Source organism: Heloderma suspectum, chromosome 2, assembly GCF_057233095.1.
Source record: "Heloderma suspectum isolate Gila_16-S chromosome 2, 16-S_ref, whole genome shotgun sequence".
Lineage (NCBI taxonomy): Eukaryota > Metazoa > Chordata > Lepidosauria > Squamata > Helodermatidae > Heloderma > Heloderma suspectum.
The window spans coordinates 136,196,004-136,218,359 of record NC_139459.1 but is presented as its reverse complement, the minus strand read 5'-3'; the positions used below and the strand labels follow the sequence as shown (position 1 = coordinate 136,218,359).

The window sequence follows — 22,356 nt, the reverse complement described above, 5'->3', positions numbered from 1 at the left end:
ACCGAAATAAATAAATGAGTTGCCTTCAGGTATTAAAGTGCCAGTTTTCTGCAACAGCAAATCCTGTTTAACTGATTGTTTAATATTGATTCTGCTGTTCAAGATGCATTTCTGTGTTTGAAACTGTTGATCTTTTTTCTAAGAAGAACATATTGGTGTAGACACACACGCACACACACGCGCGCACGCACACAGAGAGACAGGATGATGATGGATGATGGCTTGTATACAAAGGAATCATTTTCTTCCTCCCCCAAAGTACAGTGGTACCATTTGGTTACCTTTGACTTGTAAAGTATGAGGGAGTGCTGGAAAAAAAGTGCTCCACTTCTGCTTTTTCCCTGTGATTCAGGAGTGGAGCTAAATGTTCACATAGCAAGATTTTAACATCAAGTAATTTGATGGTTTAGAGCTTCAAACAGTTGAAGAAGTTTATGCCAGGGTAAAATGAAAAGGCTTAATTTGTATGCAGCAATATTCTTCTCCCAGGTTGTGTGCATGTTAAGATGTTTCAAAGCTTTTAATGATGTCCGTTTTCAGTAGTGGTGTCTAAACTGGCAAGTGACCACAAGCTTGTATATACTCTTATGTGGTAGGATGGCTGAAAATGTGCAGGATGGGCATAAAATTCAGTGTCCTGAGAATTACTCATTTTGAAGACGCTATTATGGCTATGAAAATATGCTTGGAAGTATGTATTTAAGGCCTACTGAGATCTCAGAAGCCAAAGAGGACAATGACCAAACTATCCAGTGGTTGGGAATAGGCATCAGTATCCTATACAGCTCCTTGCCCCTCCCCATAACTAGCAAAATAAATTATGCAAAACAGTATCAGAATTATTCAGAGAAATTATGGACATTATAAAGGTCACAGAATTCTTTTTTTCGTAGTGCAGATTTTGGAATTCAGTACACACGCCTATCTACTTCCCGTTGCACTTCACCAGGGACTTGGCCTGGTGGAACACTGGCCACATTTGCATGGAATGGTAACCCAGGGTCTTCTTTCCTTTTCTCCCTAAACTTACTTTTGGCCAACTTCAAACATACTAATCACATGAGTGGGTGATTGTAGTGCACCCTCATCGATGAAACTCCGTGTGATAAGCAGTTGCTTAAGTTGAATCCCGTATGGCTTGTGTGGGTTTTAACTATGTCAGTGCAACATACCAGCTATGGCCCAGATTATGTGGGAAGTGGTGAGGCTAAACTGCTAATAATGCAATGTGGAGCTTCTCTCTCACACACAAATTACAAGCAGCCACCCACATGGGTTGACTACATATATTAAGTAGGCCTTTATCCCCTCATGCATACTACTCACACAATAGGAATAATTTCCATGGCTTCCTGATCTTCACAGGAAAGAAGGGGGAAACCTTCACAGACTATTTAATAGGTCCATCCCAGGAGAAAATGCCATGCCTCTATGTTACTCATCATGGCCGGTAAGAGGAAGGAAAGATCATGTATGTGTGTGGTCTTTTGTTTTGTTTTGTTCCCTCATTAGGGCCTGGGGCAAGAGGCTTCTTGCTCCAGTTCTCACTTTGGGCTTTTCAGGCTAGAACACATGGAAAGAACTTGCTTTCAGTCCTCTCCTTGGATTATCTGTACAGCACATGATGAAGCTGAGAGCCCCCCCCCCCCCTTTCGGGCTATTAAGAAGATTCTGTGCACCTCTGCCACCCAGCCTTTCTTGGGAGAGGGAGAATGTACTTGTTCCTGCCTCCTGAGCTACAGACTTTTAAGAGGAAACATTAGCTGCATTTGTTTTTTCTCAGCTCTTCTGAAGGACAGGGAAGGTGGAAGCACATCAGGTTAGAGAGGGGAAGGGGATCCAGAAATTGTGAAATCACTGGTTAAAAAATTGGTCACTATAGTCCCAGGAATTTAGTGACTCAGCTGGACCTGGGCTTAAACCTGAATTTAGAGCTCAGCAATGGATGGGGGTGGCTGTGGAGCAAATTGCTTTCTCAGTTTCCCAGCTGTAAAATGAGGAAAATAGCTCATAAGATGGCTGGGAGGATGAAAAAGATGGCTGTAAAGCACTCCTGAATAATATAAATATAAATGCTTAATAACTATGGCTTATTACTTGAGAGCAGTGATACTTCTGAGTTTGCTCCATTTTTGTGCTTGATTATCAAATATGCTGATATGCACTATTTCACCAGCTTTTGTTTTAAGAGAGTAGACAAAGTAACATTGGTCCTCCATTAATGATAGTGGGCTTGTGTTGTTTGTGGGAAGGTAGTGCATATAGCCTTTTCACACTTAGCACACGATGTGTGGAAACGGATCAATGTTTGACCGGGGTATAGAATGAGGAATGAATAGGGTCTGCAAGCCTTGGTCATCTATTTTGAAATAGCTTCTCATATCAGTGTGGAATTGTTTTCCTCTAAACCAGGGAATTTGTTGTTGTTGTTCAGTCGTTCAGTCGTGTCCGACTCTTCGTGACCCCATGGACCATAGCACGCCAGGCCTTCCTGTCCTGTGCTCTCTCCCGGAGTGTGCTCAAGTTCATATTCATTGCATCGGTGATACTGTCTAGCCATCTCATCCTCTGCCATCCCGTTCTCCTTTTGCCTTCAGTCTTTCCCAGCATCAGGGTCTTTTCCAGAGAGTTTTCTCTTCGCATTAGGTGGCCAAAATATTTGAGCTTCAGCTTCAGTATCTGTCCTTCCAATGAGCACTCAGGGTTGATTTCCTTTAGGATGGACTGATTTGACCTCCTTGCAGTCCAGGGGACTCGTAAGAGTCTTCTCCAGCACCACAGTTCGAAAGCATCAATTCTTCGGCGCTCAGCCTTCCATATAGTCCAGCTCTCACAGCCATACATTACTACTGGGAAAACCATAGCTTTGATTAGACGGACCTTTGTCGGCAAGGTGATGTCTCTGCTTCTTACTATGCTGTCTAGGTTTGCCATAGCTTTCCTCCCAAGGAGCAAGCGTCTTTTAATTTCATGGCTACAGTCACCGTCTGCGGTGATCTTGGAGCCCAGGAAAGTAAAATCTGTCACTGCTTCCATTTCTTCCGAAAACCAGGGAATAAGAGATGCAAATAACAAGCTGTCTCATACTTCCGCTTCAGTTGCTTGATTTTTGTTAATGGGCGATGGTGGAGTGTGTGGGGTGTGTGTGTCTGTGTGTACACACACATTGCTGATTCAGTAGGAAAGATCTGCATGATTGGCCCTGTCCATCTGGCTGGGTCATTTAGACAGTGGCCATATTTGCATGGAACCATAAGCCAGAATTCTGTGTAATCCCCTTCGCTCCTGCTTGACTCCTCCCACTAGCACAAGCAGCGAAACTCACAAAAAATGGCTTACCATTCAATCCCGCTTAGCTCCTTTTGCTAGTGGGAGCAGCTAAACAAACCAGAAATGGTATGTTTAGTGTGTTATCTGAACTGGAGATCCTGGCTTTTTTCTCCCTTTAAAAGCCAAGATCATAAAGGAAGGTTTGTTCTTGGTTTACAAACCATGGCTTGTAAAAGCCCAGGATCCCTGGGATGGGTGACATGCCAAACAAACCATTTCTGGCTTGTTTAGTTGCTTGCAGTAGTGAGAGGAGCCAAGTGGAACGGACTCTGTGACCAGCATGCAGCTCATTTATGATAAGCCGAGCATGAATGAATACACATTTAAAGGACAGCTGCCTGAGATCAGCAGGAATCCAGAGTCTGGTTTTTCATGTGTGGCCTCAGGGGAGAATACCAGTCTACAACATCAATGGTGCTCCTGAGAATCTCTTAGGAGTACCAATGACTCTCCAAGACAAAAATAGCTTATGTATACTTTCAAGCTGAACTCTTAGGTACAATTTATCTTAACTTGGGTGTGTTAAGTAAAATAGGTGAAAGAAAAGCTCACTTCTGAGTATTCAGTTTCTTAATGTGATAAAGATTTTAGATGTAAAAATTAATGTATTATTTTAAGCATTTTTCAGTGTGTAGTTCCCCTCTCACTTGTTTTGACTAATGCTGTTTTACATTCAGGCATTAGTTCTTCGCTGTTTGTAGGAGCCACACACACACTTCCTCCACAGAGTGATTTCTCTGAACGTAATGTATGAGGAGCTGGTAAATTGTGCCTATCCTCATCCCATGTTCTGTCACTGATCATCTTTGATGAATGCTTCACTTCCTGGTTTTTCCACAGGAAGTTAGTTCCTTGTTAAGGAGGTGCTTACCTTATATATAATGAGAATTTCCAATATTTCAAAATCCTGTAATTCTATTAGTAGCCATGCCCGTATGAATTGGTATATAGGGGCTGCCGTTTTAACGCGACTTAGAGAGAAACCAGAGATAGTTAAATTTAAAAGATGATGCGGCACAGAGTAGCCCTGGAAAGCAGTGAAAAGATGTATATTGTGATTTTTAGAATTTTAAGTGAATGCATATGAATATATTTCCAGGCTTGAGAAGCACTGCGGCATGCTATCTGAATTATATAGCACCAGAGCTGAAGGACTAGAGCGGCACAAACTTATCTGAATTTTAAAGGCAGTACAATAACATTACAACAGTTTAATTTATACTGTTTCCTTATTGTGCTATAGAACTCCTCCGCAAAATACTCTTTCCCCCTGTGAAGTAGCTTGTTCTGTGTTGCCTAGCAGTAACTCATCTTTCCAACTTTGCTTTGTAATATTTGATTTAAGCTTTGATTCTAAGGCACCATCTTCACTCCATTTCTAAGACAATTCTGGTGCTGTGATCTGAACATCCTACATACTCCAGCTAACTTTATTTTTGTACCTTTACAGTAAGGCTGCATTTGAGCAACATGCTAAACCATAGTTTAGCGGAACAAGAATAACCTGCAATGTGCCTTGGGCTTGCATGCTACCCTTTCTTTTCTCCTGCTCTGCAGCTGTTTTTGCTTAACCACAGCTGCTTGTGTTACCCAGACTGACAAACTGTGGTTTACTTGTTGTTGTTGTTGTTGTTAATTACATTTATATCCTGCCTTTTTTCCTCCTTAAGGAACCCAAGGAGATGTACATAATCCTCCTCCATTTTATCCTCACAACAACAGCCCTGTGAGGTGGGTTGGGCTGAGAGTCTGTGACTGGCCCAAAGTCACCCAGTGAGCTTCCATGGCTGAGTGGGGACTAGAACCCGGATCTCCCGCCTCCCAGTCCAACACTATAGCCACTACACCACACTGGCTCTCTCCATATTAACTATGGTTTATTTGGAACAAGACAACTTGAAATCATGCAGCTTGTTCTTTTCAAGAACTATGATTTAGTATGATGTTTGAACCAGCCCACATTCTGGGCTTTTCAGTTGATAAGATTATAGAGCTTCTTGTAACATAGAATTTATTGAAGGTATTAGTATTTCTCAAGAAAATATGTATGGTTTTCTGAGGTCTTCTTTCTTTCAATGTGTTGAGATTTGTTGCATGTTAAATTAACCCTAGTTCCATCATAACAACTGTCTTTATTTTATTTTGGCTTAGTGATGAAGAGTATTTCAAACAAGCTATTAGAATATTGATGTATATATGGATTTCTAGTCTAAGCGTTTAGGATTTTTCTCTGATATTCCGAAGGAGTGGAGTACTGCCTAAAAGCTGAAATAACAATAGCACTGTCTAAAGATTTTTGGTACTTAAAACGTGCGGATTTGATTCACTTATTTGACATTGAACAGTGAAGAGCAGTTAGTGTGATTTAGGAGATCTTACAATTCAGCTTCTAGTAATCAGTCAGGATTGTTTGTTGCATTCTTCTGATCTTGTTTGATTCCTAAAACTACAGAATGTGATAAAGAGGAAAATTTACAAATGGATGTTTTGCTTTTGTGTGTGGAGGGATTGTTTTTAATGTACCCCCTTCAAATCTTGTAAGGGAAAGGCAGAATACTTGAGTGCCTATGAGAGAAGGCTTGGGAAATTAGCTTTTCTCTTCTAACAACAGTAGCTTTCGGCACTGTGTATCTTCACTTGACTTAAGTGTTCTGACATTTCAGTACAGTATAGAGCTGAACTATTATTGCCCCATAAAATAACTTGGGTCCTGTAAATGAAAATACTGTTGTACCTATCTTTTAAAAATTAAATGACATTTCTGTGTCAAAGAACCAGATTTCATTGCTTTCTAGAAGGCAAAGAAATTGCAAAAATACTCTTTAGTAATGTTCCCCTGCGGTGAGAAAAGATACAAAATAATTTTTATAAGGCTAGTGACATTTTTTTTGTTTTTTACATTAAGCAGAACTGCAGTTGTATGTGTGTGTATCCCACCTGAAAGAGGATGTGTCGTCACTGCTTAAACTATTCTACGATAAGATAGTTACGCTTCATTTTTATTTTTATAAACATTTTACAGAGCAATCCTATGGCCCCTGGGAGGTGCCATAGAATATTGTGGATTCTCCCCCCCCCCCCCCTGCGAAGCTGTAGACACAGCTATGACCTTGGGATGGGAAAATATGAGCAGAGATTCCCCCATCCCACCCCTTACTGCAGTGGAAAGTTCCATGGTACCTTCCCTTCTGAGGCCACAACAGCAACCTCAGAAGAGGGTCAGGGAGGAAGAAAAGGGGCTGGGACGGTGGGTGGGGAGGGGAGGGGGAATAACAATACAGAATAAGACAGCAGCTGAGAAAATATCCAACAGAATAATTGAGCAAGTCAAAAGCCAGACAAAGAATGTGCCTTACAGCATTTTCTGAAGGCCAATAAGGAAAAAGGTCCATACATCTTGGGCAGGCAGTGTGGGGCAGATCTCTCCATAGCACTGAGGCAGTTGACATAAAAGTCATACTTCTAACTGCAACAGTTCTCGCTTCACGCGAAGTAGAGCCTGACCGGATGAGTGAAGTTGGAGTGGAAGGCCATCTCGGCACTGAATCTAGGTGGGACAAAATCAGTGGTTCCCTACCCATTAGCTCTCAGATGATGTTCTAGGAAACCCTAGAAGCTTATCAGGGGCTACTCAGCAAGATCATCCATACAGAAATGGATGACAAGCTTATCTGAAAGACAGTTTATCTGCCCACCATTTTCCCCAGCAACATCTACCAGCAGGGCAGTGAGGGGCATGTTAGGTCATACTCCCAATACATGCTGGGTGTCATTAATGGCTGAAAGATTTGCCAGTGCTTCATGTCAGTTGAGTATGCCCCAGAAAATTTGCTGTGCTAAGGATTCCTTAGCAGACATGTCAGTGTATAAAGTGGTCTCTAAAAACTAAGTATAATCTGAAAGCCACAGACAAAACTTTACATCAAAAAACTTCTTTCTCCACTGTTTTACTCAACCACCTAATGCATATAATCAGATTCTATATATTTTTCCATGTATGTCAAGCTGTTTCTTGCTACATGCCTTTGGAGCAAGTTTTGGTTCTGTCAGATATCTTGCTGTAGTAGAAAATGTGCTTTAAAACGAAGAAGCAAGGCTCTCTTTCTTTCGGCACTGTTTTGTGATCAGCTACATAATTTCTTTGGGTCTGTTCTCTTGGGAGAAGGTATTATTTATCTTTCCCTCAGGATATATAGCAGATACAGAGAATTTGAGGACAATATTTATTATTAGCTTCTCTTCTTTGCCACCTAAATCCTTTTTATCACTCTTGCATTTCATAGGTAGCAAGCAAAGCTTTGGTTTTCAAATAGCTTATGACATTGTAGGGCCATTCAAAATTAAGGCCTTTATTCTGTGTGCGGGTTATTCATCACATTTTCACTAACGTTAGCCAAATTCAGCAAAATCCCCATCTTCCTGTAAAGGCAGGGGCCAGAGTTAGCCTTCGGTTGTGTATGTGTGGCAGAGGGATAGAATGTTTTTGTTTGTTTGTTTGTTTTTAATTTTATAATGGTGCAGCATTGGAAATGAGAAAAACACAAGAGTTTGATGCCCCTCACATGAATGTTACATGCATCAATCAGTAGATGCTTGTGATACTAGTGCTATGACAGTAAAATATTTTTGTCCCAGGATTTGTACTTGATGGAGCAAGAATTGGGGATTGCCAGCAATCTGGGCTAATACTTTGGAGTGCTGGTAAACAGTAGTTCCTTCACAATGAAAGTACTTGCTGGAGAGATAAGAACATAAGAGCCTTGCTGGACTAGATGAAAGGCCTGTCGGGGCCAGCACTCTGTTCCTACAGTGGCCAACCAGATGCCTATGGGAAACCCACAGTGTGTGTGTGTGGATACACATATGCCTTTGTCTGGTAAACCTCCAATATGTGGAGGAGCCCTAAATATTTCTGAATGAATTAATTACTTTTTTAAAGTCACAAGGAACAAACACACAAATGTACTAGGCTGGTATTTAACTGAGGGGAAATCTTTCCTGGATTTCTCATACTACTGTTACAGTTCTGCAATGTCTGCTCTGATCAGATCAGCTTCTGGTCTTCCCCCTTGTATGCTATCCACTACAACTTCTTTCTACCTGAACTAATATAGCTGCTTGTAGTTCCCATGGTGACTGGCAGCAGCATTAGATAATGCCATGTTCTGTTACAGCTGCCAGCAAAAGCTGGGCTGCTACCCTGGTATTTTTGGCTTGCGCTTTGCTCTAGTGCTGGCTGCTGTTATGAGGTATGCTTTGTGTTGCATGTTTCAACAGTTACATAAAATGTCCCATTTTTTCAGACCTACAATAATTACTAATGCAATCTTGGACTACTTGTGGACCAACTTCCAGCTTTCAACCTTTTAGTGGAAGTATAACTGAATATTTTGATGGTCCAGTGCATTGCATGAATCAGTGAGGCAAAAGCATATATGCGTGTGTGTGTGTGTGTGTGTCAGAATTGTTCAGCCCAGTGAAAGATACAAGATAAATGATCCTAAAGTTGTTTTTAGATTAAGTTCAGAAATATATTGAATGGGTTTAATCTTTGCAATGTTTGAGTGCTCCGTCTTTTGACCTAGACAAACTATATAAAGTTTCTTTCTGTTGAATTCAAGGGGGAAATTGACTGCTTTGAGGGAAACCTCAAGCCTGTAGGTCAAATTGGGGAATTTCCTTCTTTCCATCTGCTCCCTTGTTTGTTGCCCTTCACTGCTTTTGTTCTGTCAGCAGTCTTGCCTCCATTAATCATATATTTGCATTGCTTTCCCCTCTTGGAGGGGAAAAACTCAGCCACTACTCATTGGCATTTATTCATTTCAGTATGAAAACCGCTGATTGGTCTTGAGGCCGAGCTTAAAAAAATGCAGTCTGGAGGCAAATAAAGCAACCAAAGTATCTGGAAAAACAGACAGGTAGCCCTAAAACTGGGCATGTAAGTGATTGGTGCTGGCTTAGTGGGTGTAAGTATCAAGTAGAAACAAACGTCCTTCTCTTCTGGTCTTGGACTTGGTCTGCACACTTCCAAATCAAGCTGTTGCTGATGATGTACATGGAAATTGTTTGTGTCAGAGAGAAGGATATTTGTTCTAAGGATGTGGCCCGCTATTTAAAATTGTAGTGGTGCTCTCAGACAACAAACATATGTCATACCTTTCATTGAGCATAATTTAATGTCTTCCCAATATAAATGTATATCTGCCTCAGCGTGGATATGCCAATCCTATGGATCAAAGTAGTGCACTTAATCAGTATGTGCTGTTGCTGCTGCTGAAGCACAGTTCTGTGTCTGGGACACAGCTGCCTGTTTTTGTGCTACTTCCCAGAGAACTCCCATCTCCTCCCTTGCTATATTTGCAGTTTTGCACCAATATGGCCACTTCTAGGATTGGACAGTAAATAACCTACAAGCTGAATTTGTGACAAAAGCTGAACAGCTCATCTGAGGAAGTTTGCCCCCTTTCCCACCAAATCTTGCATGCTTCCCAGGGGCACAGGGGTAGCATCTCCCTCCACTCTTTTTTATATGTGTGACTTTTCAAACTGCAATCAGTAACAATACCTAGGTATGTGAGGTTATATTTGATTTTGTAGAGTAACAGCAGTCTGAGAGCATTTAACTCCTTTTCCCCAAAGTATTTTAACTGGTAAAGCACAGGAAAACCTCAATAGAAGAGGCAATTTAAAAAGGGAAGAAATACATCTAACTTCTCTACTCAGTCTCATGGATTGTTGATAGTTTTGCAGCCAGACTTAAAACTTTATTATTAGATTAAATGATGGCTCATGTACTTGCAACTATTAGATTTATGACCTACAGCATCTTCCCCAGATGGGTGATTTGTGATGGTCTCATCCCTCAGAGGACAATCATCTCTCCAATACCTTTTTTTTTTTTAGATGGGATTTTGCTTTGGGAGTCATAGCCATTCAAAGTATGGTACGTCCATTGCTAATTTGGGTCTAGCCCATGGGAAAGTTAGGTTTGTAGCTGGTCCTTCTAAGTGAGGATATTAATTACTAAAGGCAGATGGGTGATAGGCTCCTCTTCTGACCCATTATTACACAGGTTATCCTGTGTTAGCTATATATTTATGGGTCAGTTGCCTAAACAGGCTTGTAGGATGTTCTGGGGTATGAAGGAACAATAAGTATGAGAGAGTCTTTGTGGGCTACATTTGCATTTTCCTGGAATGTGCTTAATTCAGCATGCTGTAATTGCTGTGTTGGACCCATTTTAATTTCTAGATAGCTGGTGTATAAAAATGCATTTACTTTTTTATTACTATTATTAAAGGTTTGTCCATCACAGTTTGTTTCAGTCAGTCTTTTAATCTGAAGAAATGGCTGTATGCTGCTGTTAGCACACAATTCTGGATTTCATTATCACCCTTTTAAGGTAGCCATTTAAAATTCCTTGTTATATCAATCCAAATCTAAAATATAATCATCATAATACTTCTCCCAAAGTCTGAATATCCATATTTCAAAGTGATTCTGGAGTGGAAGATAAAACACTGTATTTTCCAGAGGTTTGCCCACCACCCACCCTGCTGTGTTGAGCAATAAAAAATGTGTAACATCAAAGGAAGATGTCAAGTCAACACAGCAGTGAGTGAGCTGTAGTGTTGACATTCCAGAGGAACAACAGCCTATTTTTGAAGTGCCATCTATGTACTGCCCATTTTATTTGCAAGTATTAATCAGCTGAAGTTGCTTCAGTGAAGAACAAGATGATGGCTTACGTACTATTCAGTGAAGAACAGGATTCTGATTTTGTAATCAGATTGTGCTGCAAATATGGCTGGGACTACATTGAAGTAAATATAGCTTGGACTACACTGAAAATGGTGATTTGGCAATGTTCCATTCAGAGGGTGCTTCCAGACGGACGGTTTCTAACATTACTAATTAGAAGGCATTGTGCAGCTATTCTGTCTGTCTTAATGGATTTTCCATGGTAAGAAAAAATACTGAAGAAGCAATGGGGAAATATGGAAAAGTTACAAGTGGAAGATGTTGTAGTCTGGACCTCCTGTAAAATTCTGTGAATGAGGCAGGGTGGTGGTGCCATAAAATCTTGGTTGAAAACATCCATAATACCTTTAGTTCTTAAAAAGAGATGCAGTTGGTAGATGAATGGGTAAAGATCTTTTAAAGAAACCATCTGTTTAAAATTATTTATTCATACAAGTTCCTCACTGGACTTAGGTGTGGCCTCAAGAACTAAAATTCCTCTTATAGTTAAATGTATGCCCCTGCACATAAGTATGTTCTTATAACTCTTTAAGAAAAACAGAATGGTCTATTGAGCTTTGACAGTGTGTGATATTTCTTCCCTTAATTCACTATATTAAACCACATTCTGATAGCCTTAGGCTGTAATTCTATGCACACTTACCCGGGAGTAAGTCCGATTGAACTCCATGTGACTTACTTCCTAGTAGAAGTTCATAGGATTACACTGTCAGTATCTTAGTCTCAAAGTTGTACTATCAGCATCTCCTCATGTATATTTAAAATTCCTATTTAATATGAAGGCTGCTGAAAATTTTACTGTTCTGTAGTCTTATTTTTAAAAATGTGGTTTTTGAGATGAACTAAGCAAGGCAGTGTTAATGTTCCCTTCGCCCAGCTTCCAAACGTCTCCTAGTATGGCATAAGTAGCAAGGACTACACTCTGGCTGTAAGTATTGCTCTGTTACAAAAGGGTATACCCTCCTTGCCAAAAAGGCCATATACTCGGATATTCGGTTTCCAATAGCGACCAATCAGCTAACACTTGTATGATTACAAGCAGGGCCTGAAGGAAACAGGCCTCCCTTGCTGTTCGTCTCCATCATCTCTTGCTCAAAGCAAGATAAACTGCTAGCATCATAGAGGTTCTGTTTGGAAGGGGCTACTGGGTGTCTGTTGCGTACAGCTGAGGAGAGGGTAAGTGTAAAAAATCATCAATATTAGGGAATGGAGGAAGCTACAGCTACAAATTGAAATTAAAACTAGTCTTGGCTCCGCCCTATTAAAGGAAAAAGGCTCTGAAGGGAGGGCCATTCTCTACACATGAAAAGGGTGTTGTTGTTTTTAACAAAAGTCAACTTTCTTGAGCATATGCGTGCTGTTACCCTGTATGTCATCTCATACATGGTGGTCTCCGTGTAACTGAGCCCACTTTGTAACTGAACAAAGGAAGAGTCCTCTGGTTGCTGGAGTGGAGGGAGGAGAGGAGTGGGGGTGCCTGGAAGGAAAAAAGGAAGCAGAGCCTGAGGGTTTGTGGGCAGTCTGGCTGGCTTGGTAACCATGATTCATAAGCCAGGAAATCCATTGAGGTGACATCACTGTTTCCCTGTGGGCTGAACAGTAGATGAAGGGCTTTCTTTGGGAGGGGGTGGGGCCAGAGCATCATAGAGAGTGGCAGAGGTGGTGGGCTTCATGGATGTTGCCGGCAGCCGAGCAAGGAAAAGGCTCTGAGGTCATAGGAGGTGGTGTAGTTGGGTGCTCATTGAGCGAGGTGGCATGGCTGGGTCCTTTCTCCTTGTTGTACATGCTGTTGTAACAGGGCAACGGCCCAGAAGGCAGTGCTTGCTGCTCACGCCATGCCAGGTGATGGGTGGATGGAATCACAGTGATTATCTCAGAAGCCATTGCAGGGATGTGTGGTGTGGAAAACATGGGCCTCCTGGTACAAGTGGTAGCCCTCACCCCCAGGCAGGAAAAATTTCCCTTCAGGTATCCCCCTCCCCCTCGGCCTCTTCTGCTTTCCTTTCCTCAGCCTCTTCCCTTCCTTTCCTACATATAATGAATTTCCTCAAGGCTGACTGGGAGTCGTGGTCCAATCTTTTGGGAGATGGTCCCATCTGGGATGGGCTGCCTGTGAATTGCCCTTAATCTCTCAGTGGTGTTTTCCCACCCAGTGTTGAGATACACAAGGAAAGGTCTGCAGCGGGGATATCTGTATAAGCAAATAAACAATAGAAAACAATAACACAAGTGGGACATGCTGCTGTATGCAGAATTCCATTTTGAGGAAGAAGGACCTATGAGAAGGAATGATGCCATATAGCCACGGGGAGGGGTATTTATGTGAATTACTTTCCGCCCTTCTGACTGGCAATAGAAATGTGTTGGGAGATCATTGTTGGTTATGTCTTTGTGGAGAATCAGAAATAGACAGACACATGCATCCCCATGCCCTTGTCTTATTTTCATGTATTTTATATTGTACGTTCCGTGTCCATGGTGCTTTACAGAGTGTATGAGCAAAAAATGGTCACTACCCTGTGGAACCTACAATCTAAATTTTGAAGGAGGGGAAAGGGAGGAATGGAAGAAGCAAGGAGATGTCTAATGGTTAAGCCAGAGGCTTCTAACTGCTTAGATGTTAACCGCTCACCATCCTTTTGTCTTCTTGAAACAGTTTTTGTTATAAATTGTCCAAACTAAGTAATATAGCTAATGATGGTACTAAAAGAAATTTCCTTAAAGGGGGCAAGAAAAATCCGCCCACAGTGGCCACTTAAAAGTAAGCTGACATGGGTTTCTTACTGAATCACACTCCAGTGATTTTCTTCAGTGACGCTGAATTATGCTTACAGTGTAGTTGCAAAACATTTTTCCTAATATTATTCCATATGGGTTCTTGCCCGTGCTGGAGGGATATCCTTCATTGGAATGTGTGTGATATCTCAGTGAATTTTCTATGTTTTCTTTTAATTACTATGATAACTCCCCATTCTCTTTGCCCCCAAAGCTATGGCTGCTATTCTTGAGGGCTTTGAGGATAAGTACATAAACAATTAATTACAATGAGACATCTTTGTGAAGAACTTGGAATTTAATAAGCCATCATATTTGTTAATTTGTACTTCTGGGTTTTTTTAGTAGCCATTTTAGTCCAAGTACAAAAAGCATTTATATGTTGTTCTTCTGAAATAGGTGGAGTGGACAGAGAGAAAACATTGGAAGGGAGAGGAAAAAAGTATTCAGTGAAGAATGGAAAGAAAGGTTGGTGTGAGAGGAGAGCAAGGAATTGTATGACAGTGTCTACATGGATTGTGGAAAAGCTATACAATTTCTTTAATTGCATACTTGCCAGTTTTCCTGACGACACCTTGCATACTTGTATAAAAATTAGATCACTTTTGAGAAATTAGTCCTGACTAGATTAGGTAGCACTTCCTGCAGGTTAGACTTGGGGGTCTTGTCTTGAACACTAGCTTGTATGTGTGTGTGTTCTCATGTTTGCCGCTCTTTTGAGAATAATAGTGATATGAGTTGTACAGTTTTAACAATCTTCACATAATTACATATTTCCATAGTACATCTATGAACCCTTCTTTATATTTTATAATATTTGTGTTCTGCCATTCCTTCAAAATATTCTGGATCATGTCATATGTTACATTTTTCCTACATAGAAAGCACTTCTCTGCAGAAGAATGTGTGTCATTGCATCTATGCTGGAACAATGTAACACATGCAGTAGCCTCAGAGCTACATATTTGGGGTTTCCAGCCAGTCTTCCATCTAGGTGAGGGCAGACTTGTTGAACTGTAGACATAGGATACCGTGCACTTCCAGAGAGGCTTTTCAGGGGGTTGCAGTGGGGATGCGAGGGGGAAGATTGATTGCATGATCAGCTTTCCACTTGCACAGCCATTGGATACAGCAGTAGTGAAGAACATGTTGAAAACTGCATCTAAAGGTGGTAGTTTGTTTTGTTAATCCATTTTTTAAAACTGCCATTTACTAGATTGTGGTCTCTTTATCTATGAAAAACATCATTCAGAACAACCTGTACATAGGCCAAATATGTGCAGTTCACGTACATCTTACTAACTGCGTGTCCTATACTCTTTATTTAGATCTGGGAACTTGCTGTTTTGGAGGGGTTTAACTCATATTTTATTTATCCAAATAATAACTTAGAATATAACATCAAAACCATCAGTTTTTGCATCTCTCTCTCCCAAATTATATAGTATAATACTCTTCAATCAGTTTAAGATATACAGATACAGCTAGGAGGGAAGCAAATTATTGGAGGAGAGGCAGGGTTTGTGCATTGTGAAAACCGTCCAAAACAAGGACTATATCTCATCAAATATTTTGGCTTTCCCACACTTACCAAATGCTTCATTTTCATGAGCAGGTAAAATACATAATTGTTGCAGCCAGTACAGTATATCTGGAGAATGGTTGAGTTTCCAGTGGAGTAATACAGAACTCTTAGGTGTGAGAGAACTCCTGTGTAGCCAACTTTGATAGAATTCAGAGAATCCTCAAGCAGTGGGAAAACCTAGAATGGCATGTATAAGTGAGAACAGCCATTGTGAAATTACACCATGGCCCACACTGGGTCTTTTCTACCATGCCTCAACCCGTCTCCTTTTTTGGTTATTTTTGTTTAACATAACATCCAACCTGAAGAAAGAATTTTGCAAAGCTTGCTGAATATTTTGTAACTTTTTGATTGGCCCTAATAAAGGTATTATTATCCTATCAGTGTTTAGATTCTTTTATTCTAATGGACCAATGTGGCTGCAAACATTTTATAAATAGACCAATTCACCATAAAGCTTTATTTTCCTGGGCTTTTTCCTTGCAAACTTGTGAATTATCTCTCCAAAGTCAATTTCTCTTGCAAGTTCACACTCGATGGACAAAATAGCTAGGTAGCTTAACTGTTCTTGCCCTGTAGTAGAATGTTTGCAGATTTTTGATGAGTGCTAGCTTTCTGAACCATCTTTTAGCTTCTGCCACCTGCAGTGTGAAAAAATAAAATAAATGTGTAGGGCTATGTGTACTTCACTGAAAACTCCCAGTTGTTTTTGGTAAACCTCATTTAATACTTATAAGTGGGGCTAGCTCATATTTCCCCCCAAAAAGACTTGAAGTTTTTTTTTCCAGATTTTTTTTCAGAAGGTTTCACCAGGAAATTTCTCAGATCTCTGTAGTTTTGTATTTATATTCAGACATGGTGTGTGTGTGTGTGTGTGTGTGTGAGAGAGAGAGAGAGAGAGAGAGAGTGGGGGGGGCAGAGAGTGATAGAGAAGACATTTACTTACATGTAGTTTGAGGCTGTAAATTTTACCAACAAGCACTAGCTCTCACTGTCCCTGGGATTATGGTGCTTTGCCCTTCTCACCTGCTATCCCTTTCTCCTGCCTGTGCACAAGAAACTTGGGGACTTGTGGTTCAACTGCACAAGCATACTCTGTCTGTTATTTATAAGGGCCTGGATCAGTAATTCGCTGTTCAGAATATTGCTTGTTCTACTATAACGCCGTTTCTGACTGGTTCCAGCAAATGTCACAAGATCTGGAGAGTGTAGGTCCATGGACACAGGAAAATAAGTTTTCATAAATACCTCAAATTATAAATCTATAATTTAGACTACATGTTTTCCTTATGGTAAAGGGGTTGCAGCCTGGATCTATGGGCTCTTGAAGGTGTAACACTTCCCGCCCCCTCCATGTGTGAGTATTGGGTTGGTAGGTACCAGGGACAGGGCCTTCTCAGTTGTGCAATTCTCTTCCCTGGGAGGGTTGTCAAACTCCCTCTGTCTCAGCCTCTAGGCACGTGTTAAGCTTTTTAATTCTGCAAGGCCTTTATGGAGTGGTTTTATGTTGACCTTACTCATTTTACTGCTGTGTTTTAATGTTATGTTCTATTTTTGACACTTTATTGTGTTTACTTTTTCGTGAGCCACCTTGGAGGAATTTTTATTCTTAAAGGTGAGGTGGGGGGAGGGGGTGCATGGCTCAGTGGCAGAGTACCTGCTTTGCATGCAGAAGATTGCAGGTTCGGTCCCCAGTATCTCCAGGTAGGGCTAGAAAAATTCCTGCCTGAAACCCTAGAGAGCCACTGCCAGTCAGCATCAACAATACTGAGCTAGATGGACCAAAGGTCCGACTCACTTTTACGGCAATTTCCTATGGTGCGACTGCACTTGGAATACTGTGTATAGTTCTGGTCACCGCATCTAAAAAAAGATACTGTAGAGTTGGAAAAAGTGCAGAAAAGGGCAAGTGAAATGATCAAGGGACTGGAGCAGCTCCTCTACGAGGGAAGGTTATAACAAACATCTGGGACTGTTTAGCTTAGAAAAGAGGCAAGTAAGGGGAGACATGATAGAGGTGTACAAAATTATGCATGAAGTGGAAAAAGTGGATAAGGAAACATTTCTCTCTCTCATAATACTAGAACCCAGGGTCATCCCATGAAGCTGATTGGTGGGAGATAAAGGAAGTACTTCTTCACACAGTGCATAGTTAAACTGTGGAATTCACTTTCACAAGATGTAGCAATGGCCACCAATTTAGATGGCTTTAAAAGGGGATTGGACAAATTCATGGAGAATAAGGCTGTCAATGGCTACTAGTCCTGATAGCGATATGTTACCTCCAGTATCAGAGGCAGTAAGCTTATGTGGGAGGGTGCTGTTGCACTCATGTCCTGCTTGTGGGTTTCCCATGGGTAGCTGGTTGGCTACTGTGTGAACAGAATGCTGGACTAGATGGACCCCTGGTCTGATCCAGCACGGCTGTTATGGTCCTGTGTGTGTGTCTATCTGTTGTGTGTGTTGTGTGTGAGAGAGGGAGAGGGGGAGAGAGAGGTTGTTTTACTCGCACTGTAGGTAAGTATATAGATAGACACAGACACATATGCATATTTCTCTCTCTCTCTCTCTCTCTCTCACACACACACACACACACACACACACACTTATGAAATACACATTCCAAATGCACCCAGGTAAGTATTTTTGAAAATAATGTAATTGTTCATCTCATTGCCTAGGAGATAAAAATGCCAACTGATATTGGAAACGTTAATCTCTATGAGTAAGCAATTAGTTTTAAAGTGTCAGCTGTAAACCAAATTCCAAAATATTTACTTTAGGCATTCATTATTCAAAAAGGCAAGCCCCAAGTCTGCAAAAGCATACCATGCTGTAGAGGCATAATTTCAGATATGGCCCAATTGATACAAATTCTAGAGGTAGGAGAATGTATAAATCATTTGTACTAAATTGGAAGTGGAGATCTGGGGTCTCAAACAGTTAACAGAGCATCAGTATAAAATTCTCACTTGTATTTCTTTATTCTTACAATGCATAATCCTTGATCAGATCTAATCTGGGCTCTCAGACACTCTGATAAAGATAGAAGACAGCCTTTCTGGGTTTTGTGATGGTGTTCTGAGTAATGTCAGCCTGCTTTCAAATTAAATATACACGATTTGTAGTTTAATACTTAACTGAAGGTTTGTCAGGGGGCATGCTGAAGAAAAGGTAATAGAAGTTGTGTTCAAGGATTTCCTTGCAACAGCAGTTAGAAAAGGGTAGCTAGCAAAGAGTGAAATATTAGAATTTGGTGGTTTTATTTCTTGGCCTCCTGCTGCTGTTTTTTCTGCTGGGTGTGCTACTTCTTAGGTTTGTTTTTAAGCTTATGCTGGTTGTTTTTTTTCTTCTTCAAACATTGGGAGAGGTGGGATAAAATGTTAGATATCATTAGCATAAATAGGGTAGCTAGGGGAAAGTTGTTGGAGGATATGTGCTATGTAGCATTTGTGCTGTCAAGCAGGAATTATTGGTCATATTTTTCTATTTACAAAGCAAGCACTGCATTGTTTTTCATTATAGATCTCTAAAATCTGTAGAATTAAAATATTTTAAGGTTATCTTTATTTGTAGCTCTGACACTTAAGTAGTGTATATACTCCTTCTAACCCATGCAGTATTTCTCCACATTAGTCTACCAGGGAAAGCCTATATACAGGGCTAGAAAAACCCAGGCACCTTGGTTCCTAGGAACTTGAAAAATATTTAAACACCTTTCCTCCACATATATTCCTTTTCCATTTCAATTTGAATTGTTGCAGTACTTGCTCAACAACAGAGCTGCTTGAATAATGCCTACTCTTCTTTTCCAAATGGAAGTTCCCATTAGTGATCAGAGTAAATTGCACATATGCAGAACTGGATGTCCTTGAGTGGTGAAAGAGGATAGCTTAAAGAACTTACTCAAATACTCCAGTTCTGTTTCTACAGAACTGAAGTGGTGGAAGTAATGGACTGTGAAGTATGCTACATCCATCCAAGGTTGAAGTACTGGGTCTTTCATATAAATGTTTATAGTTTAGTTCGGCCCAAATTAAGTACCCATTCTATAAATACTTGTTCCGAAATGTTTTCCTAATTACAAGCTACCTTTGGATCTCATCCGTTAAATACTGGTTAAACCATTTCTATTCATCTAGATGAAGCAGATGTTGCTGCTGTTATAGCACTAAGGCTGCCCATATAGCACTCTGTAGGGTAGACACTTTATCAAAACTGACATGCTAAACTGAAATAGAAGAAAAGTATAAAATGTTATCTCCACATGTGACCAGGTTAATGAACTTGAGTACAGCTGTTCCAGTCATGCAAGTACATTGATTGTATTTATTACCGCTGTTATAGCAACAATAACTACTCACCTTTTGCAACTGCTGTTAACCATACTGATGGTGTGCCATTACTTTCAAAGGAGAAATAAGCTGGATAACATCAAGGGTAAGCGTGCTGCAAAGGGGAAGTGACAGTGTATTTTTGCTCCAGTGTATATTCTGGTGATGCATTCTCTGTGTATTTTAAGCCATACAGAAACTTGTTGAGCTGGAAGACTTACAATGTCATTACAAACTCAAGATTATCTTGACTAAGTAGTGTATTCACATTTGTGTTCGGAAATGTGTTGGATGTCGGGTAGATTGGGCTGGAAAACTACTGTAGGATGTATGCAGTATTGGTTGAAAATTTGCACTCAAAGAGTAATGGTGGTTGAGTAGCAAAGAATATTGGCTTGTGGTGGTGGTGGGGATGTTGATGTTCTTGAAAATCTTCAATAGAGGCTTCAGCCATAGAAGTGAGTCATAGTTTGGGCCCTTGTATCGATGGAGGAAGCACAACCAGGGCCATTAGTGAAGCTGTTGAGTAGGGTTGAATTATTTGCTTTTTCCCATAGCTCTGCAGCCAGTTGGGTGTCCCAAGAGGGGAGCTCCAGCTTGTATTTACAAAATTGAACATGTGGCAAATCAACAGTTCACCTGCTAAATGAATTTTCTCCTTGGTGAACCTCATGTGGCATTTCCAGGTTACAGTACGCCAAATCAAAAATATGTGGATTATTAGACAGAATGTGTGCTTTATGTTGGGCTTATTAATATTTTAACTTTAATCATATGTCAAAATAGGCTTTGCTACAAAGCAAAATCTAACCTCTCAATAAAATGGTTAGCCTAGAAACACGTGAAGTCAAATTCTTCTCATTCTTACTGCATCTGAAATTTTACTAATGGACTGTTATAAAATTTATCTCTGAATTGGGGACTTTAATTGAAAATTGACTTGTTTTCAAACTTTGAGATGTGTCACACTTTTTCCTGATCCATTTTGTGGCTTTACCCATTTTTCCTCTGCCTAAAATGTTGCATGTTCAAGTAGTTTTTCTTCCTGTAACTGGACAAGATGGAGAATTTCACACTAATACTCAAAATAAATACATCTTAACTCTCCCTTCTGTGGTTTTTGTGTTGTTGTTTGTAAAAGAATGCAAAATATTTCTATATTTCAAACACTGGATTGTGTTGTATTCACGTGGCAATTTGTATTGAAAAAGAGCTTATTCAGTCTCCTTCCTTGATATGCAAATACTATTGTAATTCAGTTGGAAGAACATTGAAATGGCTATTCCCAGTTCTTAGAAGCAGCTTTAGCATGTTAGCTCATCCAGATGCAGTTACATCTTTTGTACATTAGTATCTTGAGTGTACAAAAATAGTTATTAAACAAAAGCAAGGAGATCAGAATTTTGTTTTCTTAATCATTAATGCTGTCTTGATGAGAAATTATCCTGCCTCTCAATCAGATGCAGTGTCCACGGAAGCTTATGCCAGAATAAATTTGTTAGTCTTTAAGGTGCCACAAAACTTCATCCTTTTTTTTAAAAAAAGAACTGCCACAGTCCAGCCAAATCCATTTCAGTCCATTGATTTAATGGAGAAGATTTTAAGCATATGCTTAAATCCTACGTTGATATTCATGGAACTTGAAACTGCTTAAATTCAGCTAATCTTGCCCCACATTTGTCTAAATCTGGTCACATACAATAACCTAATTGGGCAGCATCCTGTACTGCCGCTGCATCTCTGCTAGTTCTGTTGCACTAGTGGAATGGACCACTAGTGCGACAGGAAGTAGCACTTCCTGAAATAAGCAAGGAAATGAGCAGAAACACTAGTTTGCAAAACGGGGCAGGTCAGCAGCGCTCCCTTCTGTGAACTGTGCTGATCTGCCCTGTTCCAGAAATGAGTGTTGCTGCTTGTTTCCAGTTGTTTCAGGAACCACTAGTTTCTGTTGCACTAGCAGTCTGTTCTGCTAGTGCAGGAGCAGAACAGGATACTGCCCATAGTTTCTAATTGTAAAAGAATTGGGTTAAAAAACTAACCATACTATATCCAGTGTATATTTTCCTATAGTGAATGTAAACATTGCTGTTAATAATATGATACCTTGTGAGGAACTGGCTATTTAAAATATGTCAATGCCCTCTGATGTAGATAGCATATATTAAAATAATAAATGATACAGTAGTTTGGATTTCTTGAGCTTTTGTGTATATTCTGTTTACAGATTCAGGGATAGTGAGTCAGTCCCTTTTATCCTGAGTGTCTTTGCTGAATTGTTAAAAACACACACAAGCCAAATCCGGGGCAGGCAAAGGGCTGATAAATATGTTAATTTTTGAGGTGGAAAAATCCACACAGGGTGACTTGAGTACCCCACTTTCAATGGGAGCAATTTGTACTCATTTTCTGATACATGGTAACTTTTCAGATTTTCAGATGGTGATTTCTTGTCCGAACGAGTTCCTCATATGAACATGAGGTGGTACAAATCAGTGCTTGTTGAGTAAATGAGGATTGATTACCTAAGATAAATATGATAAGTCTTTTTAATGACTCAGATATAGTTTTAGG

General features: G+C 40.3%; 1 protein-coding gene across 7 annotated transcripts in view; it reads left to right on the top strand.

Moving 5' to 3' along the window:
• Positions 1 to 22,356, top strand: part of RNF38 (ring finger protein 38) — a 117,131-nt gene that overhangs the window by 63,251 nt on the left and 31,524 nt on the right. Inside the window, exon 1 of one of the 7 annotated variants that reach the window (XM_084834893.1) lies at positions 15 to 14,334. The exons of the other annotated variants lie outside the window; for them this stretch is intronic. Within the exon in view, the coding sequence (XP_084691019.1) occupies positions 14,323 to 14,334 (12 nt within the window). The 5' untranslated portion in view covers positions 15 to 14,322. Of the gene's footprint in view, positions 1 to 14; positions 14,335 to 22,356 lie in introns of those variants that run through there. 7 annotated transcript variants of the gene reach the window in all.